This window comes from Echeneis naucrates, chromosome 5 (assembly GCF_900963305.1).
Source record: "Echeneis naucrates chromosome 5, fEcheNa1.1, whole genome shotgun sequence".
In the NCBI taxonomy this organism is placed as follows: Eukaryota; Metazoa; Chordata; class Actinopteri; order Carangiformes; family Echeneidae; genus Echeneis; species Echeneis naucrates.
In genome coordinates this window covers 5,083,684-5,103,587 of record NC_042515.1, presented here as the reverse complement: position 1 = coordinate 5,103,587, position 19,904 = coordinate 5,083,684, and the positions used below count along the sequence as shown (strand labels likewise).

The following is a 19,904-nucleotide window of genomic DNA, read 5'->3' as shown; positions in this document are numbered from 1 at the left end:
CAGTGATGTCATTTGAGTTTACTGTGTTCTCCGAAGCTGTGTTTCAGCCCACAATCCAACGACGTGCATGTTGGGTGTGTGAACGGGCTGCCTGATGTGCCTCTCACCCAAATGCATGATGGGATCAGCTCCTGCCCCCAGTGATCCTGCAGGAAGTTAGAGATAATGTATTGACAAATCGTCATGAAATAATGTCCGACTTCTCCTTTAAAAGCTCTATTAGTCATCATTTGTGACAAAGTCTGCATCACTCTGTCTGTGCAGACGTGTGGGAGTGCACAGACTGAGATTGTGCTGTAAATCAGTAATCTTCATTTCAGACGTGTAACGTTTCACTCAGTCAGGTAAAGTGAAACAGCAGCAGGAAGAAGACTGTTTGACGTAAATGTGTGGGTGATAAAGTGTGATGCACAACTTGACAAAAAAAAAAAAAAAAAGGAAGAAGCTGCTGTGTAGTAATTTGTTGAAATGTTGAAGGAGGTCGGTTGGACTACAGGTGACAAACGGTGGATTTGGCTCAGTCTGACATTTCCCTGAACTCATTAAGCCTTATTTGCCTCAACTAAAGCCGAGTGTGCTCCTCCTAATGTATTGATGATGACGAATTTGAAGCCTTGACTTCATAATTCAACTCACGTATTGATTTGGAGTCAGTTTTGCATCAAAATTTATTGTTTGCTAGGTTCTCTGTTGACTGTAGTCAAGAAGTGAAAAATTGCCTCCAAGTCACGGGAGAGCGCGGTCGCTCAGACAGGTAAGACTAATGGCAGCCATTGAGGCTGAAGGGGAGTAAATCATCAGCCTGAGTGTGAATAGAATATGTTTGTGTTCATCTGGTCACCTGTCACCACAGACGTTTTCAACCAAAGTAGGTCAGCAAGAGTGTTTGTGACTCTCTTCATTGTCTTCAGCTGATCATGAACCTCTGAGTCAGATCTGTATTTGTTCAACCTGTTGAATGAATCTTTCGGCCAGTTAATGGCAGAAATCCATGACATCAGCGTTGGCACAGGCACATTAGCAAAACAGTTTCCTGTGGATACGTCCAGCAGACCTGGAGGATTCATTTTCAAGACAAATTTGTGGGAGAAAGACTCAGAGAAGGTCTGACGTGCAGGTCTGATCCTGACTCTAATTTTCGTATTCACCCTCTGCTGAACTCCATTTCTGTCTCCACCACCTCCTGGTTACATACAACTATTTGAGTATATATCCACGAATATATGCACGTGTATGCGACTGGTCACACCATAACCAGAGCAGGGAGACGGAGAATAAATCTTCAGTTTGGCTGTAATGTAGCTGCGTTTGCAGTGATTTAGTGATTAAGTTTATGTAAGCTTTGTTATTGCTGCAGAAGTAATGTTGGCATTAGCAGCTGTTTACTAATCGCTCCAAAATAAGTGAAGCATTAAACGTTCTTTCTTTCTTTCTGAGAGCAACCCTCAGCGGCCGTTTGTATTGCTGACAACTCTTTTGCATTCTGTGGAGGGAAGGTGAATTTTAAAGCTCATGACAGACAAGTCAAAGTTTTCCCAACTTAAAATGATTAAACAAACGTTTTAAGGGAATTAGAGACACATTTTGTTACCTTGAGATGAAATCAGGTTTGCCGTGTCCTGCTCAAGGTTAGGATGAAACGTTTTGGACCTCATCACATTATCTATGTACTACACATGAATAATAATGATCATAATTATTTTTTTAAATATATTTTAAAATATATTCTTTTGTGAAATCAAATGTAATATTTCAATTTGGTTGTAAGTATAACAGTTAGATAATTATATAATACTCATAATAATTATTGTGTTTTATGCGCCTTGATAACAGATAACTTTATGGAAAAAAAAAACACAAAAAATAAGAGGTGAATATATAATCTAAACTTCGAGATGCAGGAGATAAATTCTGTTACGCAATACAGAATGATGTACTGGATGAAAACACGTGTTGCTAATGCTGTTTACAAGCTGCTTAACTCATGTACACAACCTACACAATAAATTAGTCTGGCCACTGCGTAAGAAATTGAAAGTGTTACGGAGGATGTCACTGCTACTCATAAGTTTCAGGTTTGTTTTGCTGTATATCATTTTACGGCAGTGACTTTACTACAAAGCCATAAATTAACACTGTTGACTCATCCAGCTTCTGGAGATTTATTATGAGTGCCTGAGAATTTTCATTATCACCAATAAATCAGTGTTGTTTATGGAACTTGTAGTACGTACAGCACCCTGATTAGTGTTGTATCTACTACTGTTCCCATCTCTCTGCTGTCCACTTACACTTTCCTAGAAAACTCAGAAAAACACGTCTGCTCATCTGCAACATCAGCAAATCAGCAGACGAAGGCAGCGTTTTGTACTTTTACATTCTAAAAGTAGCACAACTCTTTTTGCAGCATTATATTTTAGTCTCTAAAAATATGGCGGGGGACGTCACACTTACCTAAATTCAGCTTTACTGAGAAAATATTCTGAATCTATTTTCCTCCAAAGTCCTTGAAACTGCCTCTGTTATAGTTTAGCATATTTTTACACATTATGCCATGACGCACACGCACACACACACACGCACACACAAAGTGAAGACAATACCTTTTGCAGAGCTCTTGTCAGACATCAGACTGTGATTTACACATAAACAACAAAGTGATAAATCTGACAATTTCTCTTTAAGTGGTCATTAGTGTTGCCTTATCTTTCATGGGAATTAGAAAAAGAGTTGTGCTAGTATCTGCCTTGCACAAAACAATCACAACCGTATTTATCTGATGAAGTAAGGTAACTTATTATCCAGCTCTGTTGATTAGACATATTCAGCTTCACTGCAGCTCCACGTGCATCACAGTGGAAACTGACAGTGCTTTAACTGGCAGAGCCTGACCTACATGGAGAACGTTTTCCATAGCTACATTATATGTTAGCAATTAGTGCCGGGATGAGGATTTCTGGGGCCCGATTCACATCTTAATCACCAAATAATCGCTACAGTTTTCTAAAAAAAAAAGAAATAAAATAAATAAAAACGGTTTTAGGCATCAGTATATGATATGATCATGTGTTTTGAGGTGTGATGAAGGCACAAAAAGAAAATGAATCGATAATGTGACGGAGGAGAACAAGGAAATGTTTATCAGTTTATCAATGTTAATTATCAGTCAGTGCAAAGTCAATCTAATTGGTCCACTGCTGATTAGTGCAAATGACCCAAACAAGTTGTAAATCATGAAAGCTGTAACAGCATGGTTCTGTACAGTGCATGGCCAATCCAAAATGGTGAATGAATTGAAAGTGCAAATTGCAGCTTCACTGATAACATGCAGCTGAACAATCGTTCAGCACCGTAACCTATGACTTCTACTCATCAAACATTAAAATATGTTTTTCGTATATTATTACTTCTGTTTAGATGGATAGATAGATAGTTACTTTATTGATCCCAGAGGGAAATTCATATTCCACTGGCAGCACATTTTAAACAAGGTCACATTCAACAAATACTAAAAATGCGGTGCAAATGTGCGGATGATTAAGTGAACGGAGTAAAGCAGTACAAATGGAGCATTAGTGCAAATGTTGACAACAGTCTGCCCAATTTACAAAATGAGAGCATATTGCCAGCATTTAGCTAAAACTACTGCTAAGTGGAAAAGAGGATTAAAAAAAGAGGAGGGACAATTAGATGTTTTCAGCTCAAAATAAAAGCCAAGTCCTTCAGGCTGCACGCTGATACGATCGCATTATAGTTGCTTTATCTCCCCTGCTGGAGTGACGCCAGGACAGGCAGCATGAGCTGCTTGGCTTGTTGAAACTTAAGATAGACATGAACTATTTATAGTGTAAAGGGGTTCAATTATGAGCCTTGAGTTCCTGAGTTTTTTTTTTTTTCTTTCTTTCTTTCTTTATCCTTTCCACGAGCAGAAGGTGGAGATGAAAAGGAGAGAGGGGAAAGATCTGACCTGCCCTGGCCTCTATCCTCATTATCTGTCTGTCAATCACAGATTAGCCACACCTCAGTGCTTTATGATCTATTTACCTGTAAATGGAGCCATAATTCAGAAAACAAACTTCATTCAATTGGAAAAAGAAAACAGCAAGGGAGAGCATTAACTCATTAGGAAAATAGCTTTCTTCTTCCTATTAACTTCTGCACAGTTTGACTTCTCCTTGCATCCAGCGGAGCCGGGCCCTGGTGCTCATTACGTGGAAGGTCTAAGGCACTTCCTGGCTTCACATTTCAGCCATTCCAGCCAGACATTCATTCTTTCACACAGTTTAAAGGAGCGGATGTTTCATGTTTGCACCTAGTTTGTAACTCAGCGCCCTCCTGTGGCTGCAGTAGGCCGCCATCACTGGATTATAGCTGTGTCTCATATACAAGGTTTGGGGTTTGGGAAGTGGAGGGTGGAACAACACTTTCCGGGATGTTTGTGCATCCATGTTCAGAAAATTCTTGGTATTCTTGAGTTGACACCAACTGTAGCCAAAGTTTGTCAAGCTGCCTTCGACTCTGGCTCGTCGCCCTCAGATCACTTTTGATGTTATCATGATATCATGCGTCCGGTTTTTCAGCTCTGCTCGACTACCTGTCAAAGAGAAAAAAGCACGCCATGAATTTCAAGGTGTTTTCAGTTATGGACAGGGTGTTTTCATTAGCAGCTCTAAGTCTTCTCTCTTTTCCAAACAGATCAATATCAAGTTTGTAGAATTGTCAAATGAGGCTCTGTGAAAGTCCAGCACATGCCTTTTATATCATGAAGACATCCCGATGCCAAGATTCATTACTCATCACCAGCACCAGCGTCCAGCTCCGGGGGGGGAGATTCCTCTAATTGGAAGGATTTTTGACCTTTGGATAGCTACAGTGGGGATTCACTTCCTGTTGGGGTCTAAGATCCGAAATCCTCACACTAAATTTACATTACTCTAAATATTCTCTCTCTCACTCTTATTAGTCTCTCTTGATTAAATTACTTTAATACAAAAGGAATGAAGGTTTTGACATCATGTCTACAAATGAGTTAAGGCTTTACTTGTATTCATCCTACACTCACAACCGCATGCTGTGATTCATCATTGCTTCTTGAATGATGTAAACCTGCGGACACTTGCTATTTGCTGTGCACAGTTTCCACTGCCTTTTCCAACGTAATTAGGCACAACAACGTTTTATTGTCTTTTACTAGTTGAAATGTCTCCAGTCAATCCAATAATTTCAAACAGACACTGAAGTATAGATTAGGTTAAATGAATAATGTGAATTTAATTTTATATGCTGTAATTATGTTGGCCTTTAAACCCCCCTGAGTGAATCTTCTGTGTTGGTCAAAAAAAGTTGCACCACGTTGCCATGGTTACTGACCACACACAATAAAGAAACAGCCCCACAGACAATTGACCTGAGAACGTTGGCTTTTAAAAAATGAAATGACTCCATCTTTGATGTCAAGGCCAAGGTATTATATAATCTGATGGCTGCAACACGCCGCCTGCTCTCATATGATACAATCATCAGCTTAGTTTTATTGAAGGAATGAAGGGCGCTTCATACCAGGCAGAGACGCGTATTAATCTCACTTTATTTTCAGATGGAGAGTGGTGACAGTTTTTCTCTGTAAATCATCACCACAGAGCAAAGAGAACAGCCCTTCTGATTTATGTTTGGTATATATTTTACACTCTATTCAAGGACACCTACGAAAATAGTCGAGTAGCAAAAAGGCCAAACATGTTCAAACAATAAATTAAGGTAAAGATATGATGAACTGCTGCGGAGAACACTGATAGATACATCACAAAAGTAATAAATAACCCACTGCAGCTCCGGTCCACCACGTTCAGTCAGTTCCTTTATATTTATTACACTGTCGGGAAATACATTGTTGGTTTGCAACTTGGTGTTTTACATGTTGCACTATTATATACTGAGTTGGCAAGCCTTGCAAAATAAAGCATCAAAATATAAAAGTGTCATGCACAATTTCTTTTATATGTTTGATGAAAAATAAAAAAACTTCAATATTCAGTCTCATAAAACTGCATTTTTCAAAAGATCTTTCTGAAAGAAAGGGTTCAGACCACGCAGATCCGCTAAACTGGTAACCTACCATGTGAAACACACACACACACACCACGTGTTTCACAACAAATGGTTTTTTTTATGGCATCCTCTAGATTACGCGGCTGCACTAAAACTAAGTACATTTCTGGCACCTTCAGTGTCAACTGCCACACTTCACACAGCTTCACCCATTTTGGAAGAAGGGTCAGTGTGTCCACACCTGTCTATAATAAATAGCATTGATATCAAAGAAGTGGGCACATGTTACGCTGTGTTGACAAAAACTAACCAACTTTACACTTGTTGAACATCTCACTCCAAAACCATGTGTGAGAAAATAACAAGCCTCCTCTCCTCTCTGATTTACTTCAATTTTGCTTCAAGTGCACTGATGTCAGCCACAGTTGTTTATAGAGGGACAAGGCCTGAGTAGGAGTAGACGTTTCATTTAGTCTGTTACATGATGGATGGGTGTTAAAGCCCGGGCAGGCCAGTCGAGCAATTCTACATCAATCTCAGAAAACCATTTCTTTATGGAGCTCACTTTGTGTGCAATGGGTACTGTCTGGGCAGCGCATGGCAGAAAAAGACTTTATTTGCCATGCAAGTAGCATGAATTGTAACGGGACAACCGCTAAGTTGAAAAACAGCAGCATACATTTATAACACATGCAGGGCAGGAAGAGGATTCATTTGAGGTCATGCTCATACCCACTCCGCCAAGCGGAGTGTTGCTCTGATTAAAATATGACTTTCAAGCTCTGAGCTATTCTGCCAGCTGCAGATTGAACCAGTAGGGCTTCAGGTTTTACGACAGGGAGATGAATTTTAAATCGATTAAAAGCAACATTTCAAATCATAAAAAAACGTTACCTCAGGGAAATTTTCATGTAGAACAGGTCTAGCTCAAACCCCACCCGTTTATTACAACAGCTAAGAGGTAATGCTGAGTGGAATCAGTCGAAACAGTAGTGAGGAATCTGTCAAGGCTGTTGGCGATTCAGCAGCAGGTTACACCAAAGCTGAAGGGATGCAGAGAGAACTGGAGACGGAAACAAAGCTGAAGCTGGATGTGGTTTGATCTCAAATCTCTTTCTTGGCTTTATTTGATGAAATAATAAAGAAACAAATGTGACTCTATACGAGCACACCTGGAGGAATCTGCAGGTAAAGCTGGGAAATAACAGCGCTGAGAAAGACTGAACTGAGTCCTCCTGATCCTTAAAACAACAACCTGCCAAAGACTGGACGGGATAATTGGGTTCATGTGCCGTGAAGAGTGGCTGGTTATGATCCCAGAAAAGCTGGGGACAAACACAGAGCAAGAGAAGAAAACATTTATATACGTTTTCCTCTTCTCAATATGAACACACTGATCACAGCTGAATTAAACAGCGAGCCCACCACAGCGAACAATTTAATCCACATACTGAAAAATATCCTGTTCTTCTTTTTCTTTAAATGTCAGTGTCCAGGGAACATTTCCTTCATCTCATACTGTCAAACAAAAAGTATAACTGATGAACTGCTGAATACTAGATCAGTTTAAATGTAGTTTGTTATATATGACACGCGCACACATCACATTGTGTACTTATGGTGCCATCTGTTGGCAGCATCAGACAAGGTTTTTTATTTAATGTAAGTTCAACTTCTTAACTCCACGTTTCTTTTTAACGGAACTAGTGACTCTGTACTAACTCACTGGATAAATCCTGCACTGTTAATTTGTCATTTACCTGATGGTGCCCCAGTGGAGGCTGCCGCAGCATTGAAGGTCAAGCACAGACACTCACAGATTAAATATCAACCACAAAACATAATTTAGCCACGTCTTTTCCGAGAAGGACGGAGGCGTTTCATAGCGTTTGATCCGTGGATGATGTTCAGGATTAGATGCCCAGTAAAGTAATCACAAGTGAAGAACTCATCTGGCTCTGCAGTGCATCTTCTGTGGAGTAAGATTTAATATGCTTAACCTAGAAGGAAATCTTCTTAACTGGGTGCCATTAAACTTCTTAACATGTACGACTCATCTTTTTTTTTTTTTTTTTAGATGATCAAACTTCAATAAACGCTCCTGTTTTGAACATTCAATTCTATTTAAGAGATCCAACAGCATGGGCTAAAACTGTGTTGTTTTTTTTATGCAGGTTAATGTTTTGTGTCATCTGAGTTTGAGGATATCAATAATATAATGCTGGATAAAGTCCCCATAGGCTGCTTTTTAATTCCGTTCAACTCTATTCAGCTCGAGTTCAATTCAGCTGATTTTTATAGCAACAAAGAACAATAACAGACTTAATCTCAAGGAGCAGTACATAGTACTGTAGGTTCACCACTTAGAGATGATCTGACGGAGGAAAAAGTCTCTCAGACAAGTCAGATGGTCCCCCGCAGTGTTTTCTCTTGACCCGCCGTTTCATCCTTTTCGTGCACTGCTGTATGTGAGAAGGCATTAGATTCTGTTTGCAGAAGAAAATTACAACATGAATTTGCACTTCTCCACCAGGGACTGTTTACCTTCATCCAGCTCACAAATTGACCTTTTTGAATGACTCTAATGGGATCATTCTCAGCCGGCAAACTACTGTAAGCCACCTACTCAACATAGTAGCACATTTAGCAGCGGCAGAGCCAGATACTTCCCACAGGAGAGCCTTGATTCGACCACGTGCACGGCAAGTTGACTCTGAATGTATCTGCCACATCTGTAAATCGGGGGCCGTGATCATCTTAAAAGCTGATAATGGTGTGGTTCGTTTTTTCACCCTATACAGCCTGCACGTGACGGTGACAAAGGAATAATGGCAGGCTCCAGTTGAAATTGTGCAGTAATAATGTGCTACATGTTCCCATATCTCAAAACCAAACTACAGCCACAGGTTGCAATCTGGGCTTTACTCTGCTGACAGACGGAGGAGAAGCCACCTGCTGAAATACTCCCAACGTTCATCCTCTTCTGTGTTTCCTTCCACAGCTTCCTGCAGAAGTCCAGAAGTCTAATTCTGCACAGTCAGATCTTGACTGTCTTGACTGTTGTCTTTACAGTTTCTGAAAAATCCTTTTGATTTTTAGGAAAGCGGTTTTCGTATTTATTTTTTTTTTTTAAAGCACGTGAATGTGTGGATTATAAAAGGGCGTAGATAAACTTTTTATCCTGTGTATGTTGAGAAACAGACCTTAGACAAGAAAGATCACACGTACTCACCAGGTCATACCAGCCCTGAATACTAAACAGGAATCGCAACTTTCTATTTCTCAGGGGATGATTGTCTTTCAGGGGAGAATCAATTTTAAAGTAAATAGGTCAGTCTCTTTTTTTCAATGACGCAGTTTGAATAGTCATACACACAGAAGTGCATTATCCATCCATTATCTATACTGCAGTCAGGGTCGTGTTGGAGGCTGCAGCCAATCAGCTGGAATAGACCTTAAGCAGGTCGCCAGTCCATCACAGGGACAACGTATTGAGACAAACAACCATTCACACTCCCACTCACGCCCATGGACAGTTCAGAGTCACCATTTAACCCAAACCTGCCTGCATGTCTTTGGACTGAGGGCAGATGCTGCAGAACACGTGCAGGCAGAGGGAGAACGTGCACACTTCTTTTAATAAAAATTACTTTTATGGAAATAACAGCACATTACTGCACATTCTTCCCTCTCAAAGTGAAACCTCTATTTAAGTGGCTGGTGACAAGACAAGAGGTTGTAACAGCCCATCTGAACAGCGTTCAGGCTTCAGGGCAGATCAGAGTCGACAACGCATCCTGATCAGAGAGAGTGGCAAGACAGGTTAGTCAGTAAGTCATTAAGTTGAGTGGTAGAAAAGACGTGTGAGAGATGAGAGGTTTGTGGCAGCATTTTACCTTCTCTGTGACTGAATGTTGGTGAGGGCAGACACACGTTTCCTAAACATCACTGATGACATTGCAATCAAACCTTCCGCATTGCAGCATACTGAATGTATTTTCCTTTTATGAGTTTCTTTCTTTCTTTCTCTTGTTGTGGCAGAAAGCGAGGGATCAACGAAGGCCAGATGTCGCGACAGCCGTCAAATGGGGAGTCTCCTTTTATTCACAGCAGCCTGACTAACAGTCGGAGAGATCTCAAAGTATTACAGGACCTGGAGGTGTCTTTTCTACATGAATGATGATGTGTGTGTGAGGCTTCATCCTGTTTACCAGATTCACTCCAACATCCAAGAACATATCTTGATATTATTTGTGCTGGAGATTAGCCAAGATCTAAATGGTCATTCTCCCTTCTGTGTTTATTTCATTGGCCTTTGGCTCACACTTAGTGTCCTAAAGCAAATGTTGTCAGGGATACACCACAGTGTTGACATCGCCCAGGTAGCTGACTGCAGCAGATAGTCCTAATCCACCTCAATGGCAGAACGTTCCGTAGTACGTCATCCCCACACATCCCGAAACTGTCAGCTACCCCAGTGGTTTGTTCACTGAGCAGGTGTAACACTGGGCGACTCACTATTACATTCTCACAATCCTGATTCAGTGACACTGGCTTCTCAAATCATGCTGCCTTGGTCCCAGATCTAGGATTTATTTGTGACTCTGGAAACCACAGCAGTAATATTACAAGGGACAGTTGTATTCCCTTCCATCACTCCTTTAGTCTCTCTTGAGAAACCCCCGCTGGCAAAGCATTCATAGTCTCGTGTGTAGTCTACCTTGTTGTCAGTTGGGGGCTCACTCTGTGTGGTTTGACTGTTTTTCAGCCTTGCAGTGTGGGCACTTATACAAATAGTTATGGCTTCGCCTTGAACCAGATATGAGCCTGCACCTGAGCCCTCTGGTCTAAACTTTCCCTCTGTACTGTTGGGACCGTGTCCGGTGGTTCAGTACATCTCGTCAGACGTCATCCCTCTCACTGTGAGCAATGGCCACTTGTGCCACCCATTATGACTAGCTGTTTCCCAAAGCTCATCTTTGTAAGTGTGCACACTCTTACGTAGGCCGGGGAACAGTCCAAAGTTTTGGCCGGTTATATTATTCATCCCATTCAACCTCAATATCTTCATCCTCATAGTTATCATACTCCTCATCTTAGCTGTCAATCTCCTGTAAGTCGTTCATATCCCTATCCCTAAGCCTAACTTTAGTGGTAACCGATTGATTTTATCCCAGGTTGAACTATTTGTCTTAACGTACATTTCATAGTGGAAGGATTCATCTTCATTTAATGTCATTTCTAATCCACTGGATCCACTGGTCTGACCGGGTCTTGGTCCTGCGTCTCTTTTCCTGTAAATATATAAATCTATGGATGGCAATTAATAGTCCCATTGATTCTTTCAAGCATTCCTTGACTTTGTGGATGATACACAGTTCCTAATTTCTACTTGATTCTCAACTGCTGCAAAATACCTTGAGCAATTTTCTGCACAAATGCTTTGCCATTATCAGAGCTGATATCTGATGGGATACTGGACCGTGGGATGACTTCTCGGATCAGGAACTTGATAACTGTTTCTGGTCCTTTGATGAAGTGACTTCCACCCATCTACCAAACCTGTAAATGACCACTAGCATGTACCTTTTTCCCTAGAATGACTTTAACCTGCCAATATAGTGCATTTTAAGGGGAAAGGTCTTTTGAGGACTCCAATGTCCACGTTTTGGACAGGGAAGACAGACATAGATAAGGAGTGTAAAAGGTAATCTACACTTAGAGAAACCTTCTCTAAATAGAGGTGGTGGACTAAGACATCATTTGTCTGAAAACTTACAATGCTGTCTTTATGGAGGTCACATGATGGCCTCCTGGTGGCATCAGTTGCACTTCTAACTGTTATGATATTGGAAGTCCAGGGAAGGGAGGAAGTTCTGAAGAAAAATAAAACAGCAGGGATAGTGGTCACCTTCCATGATCGATGAAGTGTTGAATCAATGTGACGTGTGCGCCCAGAACAATTTTCTGTTTGCCACAGCTGTATGCGCTGTACTGCATCGTTTATTTATGTTCCATTTAAATCCTTTGAATTTGTATTGCATTGTAACTTAGTATCGTCTAATGTTTTTCTGATTCCTTTTATGAGCACTTTGAATTGACTTGTTGAATGAAAGCTCATCCACCATGTCATTCATAAATTAGGCAGATGTGTGATCATAGCCCCTTCCCTCCCTCTCTCTCTCTCCCCCTCCCCTCTTCCTTCATCTCTCCACTTTCCTCTCAGTCTGAGGGGGATGTGGCTGAAGCGCAGTAATGAGCCGTGCTGCCTCCACCTGACTCTTTCTTTCTCTGTTGCGACCTCAAGCATCCACTTTTCTTTCCCTCTATCATTTTTTATTCGCCTCATTGGACCTCTCCGTTCCCTCATTTCCAATCATGCGCTCGCAGGGGATGCGCCAACAGAAGCAGCTTGCAGGACAGCAGCACCAAGGTGAGGATTTACCTCCGTTATAGACATTGTTATCAATTTTAAAACATTCTTCTTATTTGCATTTTAATTTACTCTTTGACTGTTGCCTTTTTCAAAAGCCAATCTGTAGTTTACTTTGGGCAATGTTAGTGTAACAACAATAATATAATGATTTAATTAATTACCACGCACCTTTTAAAGTCATCAAGCAAAATACATTTAAATTCACTTTTACTTCTACCCAAAGTCAAGGTAGGAAGGCCACAGAACTATTAGAGCTACATTACGTGGAATAATATTTAATTTTAAGATTAGTTGCAGTATTGCAACCTTGTATATGTTTTTCTCATCACCTCACCTCATCACTTCAGTGTGTTGCATGAGATGTGGCTGCATAATTAACCTTTGAAGAAGTCATCAGCAGCTATCGTTGTAACCTGTGTAATGTGCAATTACCGTCAGATGATGACAATGATTTGAGCCATATTAGGGTGGAAGTAATCTTCCTCAACCCACAAGGGCTAATCTGCCATTGCAATGCGAGACAAATTTGTGCTTTCTCCAAACTGTTTCCTCATCATCTATGGCCAACTGAGAATCTTTTTTTATTTTATGTTTTTGTCATTAAGTGTCAGCAATGTTTTGCAGCAAAGCATGCATGGTTTTGGGAAAACTGTCAATTTAAAAGCTAATTGTTTTCTGTGAGGTGTAACTACAGGCTTAAGTTCACATTCAGTTTATTTCTGAAAACAAGTGAAACTAATGATCTTTTAAACAAAGTAGAGGCTAATATATCCCTAATAAAGCCCTATGTTAAAGATGTTCTGAGTGTATTTATGTGTCCTTTATCAGGTGGCACAGTCATTATCAGATTAATATCATTCATCTTGAAAGGTTTTGGCTCCTATTCTGCCTGCTGGCTCATGTCCTCTTGAAAAGGGGACAGGCTGCTTCTGTGAGGATGCCAAATCCCATCTTCTAAGTGGCAATATATAGACCAAAAATTATTAGGGATTGAATGGATAAGTAGATGGACAAAAGATCACTTTCTTTCATCTTCTAAGATGTGAAAGTTTGCTGATGTATATTTTATATGAAACTGAAACGGGTTTTCTACTGATGACTGAATATAACAATTTCGAGGATGCCATTTTAAATTAAGTTGAAGTATAATAGCAATTTAATTTCATTTAGTGCATAGAATGCTAAAAATGATCCTGAATTAAAATGTGACTCAGGGAGTTACTGAATTTCAACTGTGATTTATGAAATATTAAACTGAAGTTTGACTCCAATAAGCATCTTCAAAGGGCAGTTAATCAAATAAAATCCTCCTCTGATTGCACTTCTTCTGTGGGCTGAATGTTTTTCCATCCGTAGCAGGACCCCAGTGTTGAACCAACCCCCCAATGAGTTCATGACGTGTTGACATTTCCTGCTGTTTGTCCAACTTTCCTCCCTGAAATGGATCTCTCCCTGCGGTGCTTCTTTTCAAATGCATCCAAACTGCTCCTCAATGCCAGCATACCGCTAAACAGCTCTGGGAATCACACCAATGAACAGCTCAGCGAAGTCAATCTCTTTGAAATCCTGGGCCCAAAACGATCTCCCTTCTTCTTGCCGGTGACCACTGTTTACCTTCTCATCTTCCTAACTGGCCTGTCTGGAAATCTGCTCACATGTGCAGTGATAGCAAAGCACAAGAAGATGCGTAACCCCACCAACCTCTACCTAGTGAGCTTGGCGGTGTCTGACCTGCTTGTGCTTCTCTTTGGGATGCCCCTGGAGATTTATGACCTGTGGCAGAACTACCCATTCCCCTTTGGCGAGGGTGGCTGCTACTTCAAGACCTTCCTCTTTGAGACGGTCTGCTTCGCCTCAATCCTCAACGTGACAGCCCTGAGCGTGGAGCGGTACATAGCTGTGGTGCATCCGCTCAAAACGCGCTACCTGTCAACCAACCACCACGCCAAGCAGGTCATCACCCTTGTGTGGGTTGTGTCGATGCTCTGCGCCATCCCCAACACCTCGCTGCATGGCATCTTCTACCTGCCAGAGAAAATGGAGGAGTCGGCCATATGCACCGTGCTGAAGCCCCTCTGGATCTATAACATGGTCATGCAGATCACCACCGTCTGCTTCTACTTTGTACCCATGATGGTGATCAGCATGCTGTACCTGGTGATGGGCCTTCACTTGGGCAGGGAGACCCGGCAGCCGAGCAGGAGCCTGGGAAAGTACTGCAGCAGCAACACCCGACGGAAGATCAGCATTGAGAGCGGGCGGAGGAGGCAGGTCACCAAGATGCTCTGTGAGTTTTGGTTTAGTCTTATTTCCCTCCTCCTCAGCCAGAAAAAATGCTGTTCCGTGACATGACCCCTCTTTAATCTGTGCTTCCAAACATGAAACCTGATCAAAACACAGAACATATGAAGGATTGTCAAATCTTTATATGGATCATTTGTGTTCTGAAGGGGCTCCTGCTATTTCACATCCTCTAAGGTCTGAAACTTCATCCAATGTTTACACATTTCTTAAAGCCCATCTACTAGAGACTGAGCCCCCTCTGCTGGTTTATATATATATTTATATGATTTATTTATTCTAAACCACATCCATCATCCAATAACACAAGGAAAGATCAGCTGTTACTGAATTCTGGTACAATCCATTTTAACGGCTCTGTTTTCTCAAGTGGCTCAAGTAGTAAAAATATATATATTTATATTAACACACGTGAAAGGGGATTAACAAAACATTATGAACATTCACAAAGGGGAGCATGCTAAAGCTGATGTAATAGAAGGAATCAGATTCTCTCCTCTGCAGCTGATAAACTGCACTAAACACCACAAATAAAGGGAAGTGAAGGCAGTTCAAGCATTGAAGTACAAAATTTACCTGCCAAAGACAACCAGCTCAGTAACACAGTGTTTCATTATTCATGTTGCTTCCACCAATCTGGAGGGAGCCAGTAAGTCGGTGTTATTGTTTCCAAAGGTCTCTGTTTCGACTTTATGGACAATAGCAAGACCAATATTATCCTCCAAGTGTAGATCAATAAAAGTGTTTTTAAACTGAAATACAGTGACATCAGGTATTTTTTCACAAAAACAACGAGACTGATTTTGAGGTCCACTTGTTAGAAGGTGATTTCTTTTCTTTTCTGGAGATTCTGATCACATTTCAATCTCCACTTCAGACTTTTGAATCACGGATTTAAGTATTTATTTATTTTAAATCGGTGCTGCAAATTTAATCAATCACTGAAAAAAACTTTTTAGATAGGGTATATAATAGATAGGATGACAAATATCATATAAAGAAAATCTAATCTAATAATGTTTTAGTGGAGGGAAATTCTAGAAAATCTACAGCCAATTTTTAAAGTTGACATAGTAACTATGGCACACTCTGTATTAACATGTGTACCAAGGAGATTTGACTGCTGTGGCACAGCTCTAAATATGTCAATTCACACCTGGTGTCTCGAGTGGCTACTTGTGATGATGTCTAATTTATCCGCTCAATATGTAAATAAACATGTATGTGTTTATGTATGAAGCCAGACAACGACAGATGGGTAGTCAGGTGTTCATGTGAGCGAGACGGAGAGCAAATCAATTTTCCAGCTCAAAGCTCCACAATGAAATAAGGCTTTGCTCTTTTGGAATAGTTAGATATTTTCAATTTATTATGAACACATTAGAGCTTAGCAGAGGGCTGGAGAGGAGGCGGTCACTTAGCGTGGATATATTTCCATTTTACGTGCTAAACGAATGTGGCCACATCAGTTTTAGAGTTTCAAGTGTGTCTTCAGTGTGTTCACCCATCTGCTGAGAGCTGCTCACTTGTGATTAAATCACCACAGAGAGATGTTAATGCCAGGTTTAAACAGGGCCCACCGAACAGTTGCCTTTTTAAGGCTTTCTTTTTCCTTCAGCTGTAGTCTCCTTTCAAATATTTCCTACTTGCATTGCCATTTTGTGCCTCACCACGTTTCCCAGATAGTGATCAAATGTGTCTGTCTGCCTTCTAATACCACACATGCAAATACCACATGGACAAATGGTTTGTAGAGCTATTACTGCTGGAAACAGCTGGCTGCCGAATCTAGAACAAGCAATTAGCGTGAACAAAAGCAATTTAAAACCCAAACAATAAGATGAAATGACTATATAATGCTCCAGAGCTCAGAGGGGAAGTGGGGGATTGGGTAATAATTCTCAGGGTTTGTCACTAATAGTGATGTAGAAATGCAGCACACATTGCCATTTGCTGAATTGTTTATGTCGAAATACTCATTATAGCAGTTTTAATATTTTGATCACTCAATACAAAGCTGTCAAACATTATTCAAAGAATAATGCAAAAGGATAGCTGGAAATGTTTGATGTATGGTGTATTTATACAGCAGTCATCAAAACCATGGACTCAGGGGTTTAAGCATTTCAATATTTCATTTCAGTGTAAACATCATAACATCATAGCGTCCATGATGAGCTGGAACAAGATGATACAGAATTTAAAAGTGGAAAGTCAAATTTTCCAACTTTTCAGGTTTACTTTAGGGGAAAAGTAAAAAAATAAAAATAAAATGTATGTGAAAGGATTAGACAAATAGATCTCAAAAACTCTGTTGATGTTCTGCTGCTATGGAGTGATGCATTTAAAAGCATCGCAAAAAAAAAGTAATGGTGGAAATGCAATCAATCATACATTGCAATAACAAATAACATGGCACACTAAGAGAGGACCTTTTTAACTCTGTCTCTGGCTTGATCTTTTAGCTATCGTGGTGGCTGTGTTTGGAGTTTGTTGGGCGCCCTTTCACATCGAGCGGCTCCTGTGGAGTTCCATCAGCCACTGGACCGACCTGATGCACAATATTTATCAGTATGTCCACATCTTGTCAGGCGTCCTTTTCTACCTCAGCTCTGCTGTCAATCCCATCATCTACAGCCTGCTCTCCACGCGGTTCAGGGAGTGTTTCCGAGAACTCGTGTGTTCGCAGACGGATGACAACAGCTCTGTCAGAGACTCGCCGCCCTTTCCTAAAATCTTACTGAATTCTTCTGTCTCATGCTCCACAACTCAGGTGGAAGGCAAAGACTGTAGTTCTTTCATCCACTTGCTGTCTCCTAACATGAGGCTGAACATGGACAGTGCAATCCTCACGTACGCATGTAACGAGACGTCCTGCAAGACCTCTGTCTTTTAGTTGAGATTTTAGAGAGTAAACTTATATGAGAAGATGGGTGGGTGACTCTCACCCTCTCATCTATTTGGTATCAAAACTAGAATCTGCTGTTAATCTTCGACACATCAACACTGAAAACAAGGTGGCGATAGGTTACAAAACTCCGTCCAAAGATTTAAACTCCACCTACCTCCAAGTCTAATGGTTACTAATTAACGTTTCCCCGCATTTAATTGTTAAAAAAATAATTACAATCAAGTAACTGAGATCCATAGAAATATGCTGTCAGTGCATTGTTTTTCTACCCATGGAACAGTTTCCCACTGCTTCCAGTCTTTATGCTAAACTAGCAGACTGCTTCTTCACAGTCACTATACAAGTAAGAGAGAAAGTGAGTATCCGAATTTCTCAAAATGTTGAACTGCTACTTCACCATGTTACATGTCATTAATCATCTTGTAGACATACTTTGGTCTTTGAACTTTGTTATAATGGGTGTTCTACAGTGCCTGTCTATTCCACCTGTTGTCTTACATTAAATCTGCTGTATGCCTTACAGACTGAACCTCGTGAAGGGAAGTGGGACAATCATCAAATCCAACCTGAATGATAATACGCATTTGGTTATTCTTGTTCTTTTTTGTGGGGAAAATGTTGTCCCTGGGAAGGGGAAACAGGTCAAACCTCTCTCAGTGTTTCGGTGTAACTTGTAAACAAAGAATGTAATGCTTCACTGTGAGCTTTTCCTAAGCTTGTGTTATTTGTTGGACAGTCAGCTGTAATATACATGATGTGATTGTTAAGCTCTTGTTCACTGTAATTGCAGATATGAAAAGTGATTGTGGCTACTGTGCAATACCTGATTTAAAGGTTACACAAATAAATGGCTACCCACACATTAATGTTATTATTGTTGTTAATTTACCTTTGTTAACTTTGGATTACTTCTGATGTTCTGCTGCTCTGTCAATAGAATTTATTCGTCACCATGATTGCATTGTGTGTCTGTGATTTTTCTGAGGGCTGCATGAGCCCCATCTTATATTTTACCTAAAAATAACCCAGCCTCCAGAGAAGCAGACAATCATCGAACAGTATAATTTGCATGTTAGTGTAATGTTTGTTCCATTTGATCGTACAATACCTATCCACACAGTAACTCTGTGGCCAGTCACAACAGTTGAGTGCACTGTTTAAGATCAGTCCCAGTATTTCACGCATGGATGGATAACATGGATACAGCACATTTATTTTGTCAGGCAGCATGGAAAACACATCTCGTTTTCACTCACTGCAGCTGATGCTTCATGACTAAACAAAATTTCAATCACAACACCATTCCCATTGCATCCCTAGAAAAGTCAATCTCATATAAAAACGTAAAACATCCTCCCTTGCTCCCATGAAGGGTATTTTTGTACATTTGAATCCGTCACTATCCTGCAGCAGTCAGGACAGTGTATTTTTACATTTTGGTGTGAGAGGATGTTATGAATTGGAGTCCATTTATAAGGATTACACTGGAAAGTGTCACACAGGCAACCAAAAGCCTCTCTGTCCTTAATAGCTGCTTAGTTGGAGCCAAAATATTTAGTACTTTATTCACATGTAAGTGGTTGATTGTTGGTATTAAATCAGCACTTCGATATCCATGGCAACCTCCTTGTTGTATTAAAATATTTGCCATGAAAATGCTCTGACTTGATCTGCCTCAGAAAATAATGCCACAAAGAAATTCAACTCTTTCTCTGATTCTTCACCTGATGGAAGATAAATATGTATGAGATAATGATTTCAAGGAATCGTAATGATAGTCCCAGAAATGGTAATAAATATATGTAAATATTCACGTGCATAACCGCAAGAGCTTCCAAATAAGTAAGTGCGAGCCTGTGTTCTGCTGTTCTCGCTCATAGAAACACTAAGATGGTACCGACCAACACAACACGGGTGCAGTTTAGGCGAAGGCAGGAAAAACACAAGCACCATAATGTAAATGTTAACTTAGGAGGCAGAATGAGGGACCAGTGGCGTGAGGACAGCAACATACATCATCCAGAAGAGGAATGAATTCATATTCTGTGCAGAACATCCCACGGCTGGGTGAACGTGTTTCCCTCTGTCTGCTCTGTGTGAATCAAAAACACAGTCCTATCTGTGACCACAACTTCTCCAATTGCTCTTTCAATATTCACAGCTTCCTTTTTATTTACAGTCCCACATGGATCCCAAGGGCACATCACT

The 19,904-nt window shown here is 40.6% G+C and overlaps 1 protein-coding gene across 1 annotated transcript; it reads left to right on the top strand.

Moving 5' to 3' along the window:
* The first annotated feature begins 13,885 nt into the window (after positions 1-13,885).
* On the top strand, positions 13,886-17,681 carry nmur3 (neuromedin U receptor 3). Its single transcript, XM_029502834.1, has 2 exons — positions 13,886-14,771; positions 17,251-17,681. Exons 1-2 carry the CDS (start codon positions 13,925-13,927, stop codon positions 17,679-17,681), a joined length of 1,278 nt encoding a protein of 425 aa, XP_029358694.1. The 5' UTR covers positions 13,886-13,924.
* The last annotated feature ends 2,223 nt before the right edge of the window (positions 17,682-19,904 follow it).

Bases quoted from the DNA above. Each gene is read 5' to 3' on its own strand.
- nmur3 (XM_029502834.1), top strand. From the start codon at position 13,925: ATGGATCTCTCCCTGCGGTGCTTCTTTTCAAATGCATCCAAACTGCTC. The intron at 14,772-17,250 runs GTGAGTTTTGGT...TTGATCTTTTAG, and splicing joins GCAGGTCACCAAGATGCTCT to CTATCGTGGTGGCTGTGTTT.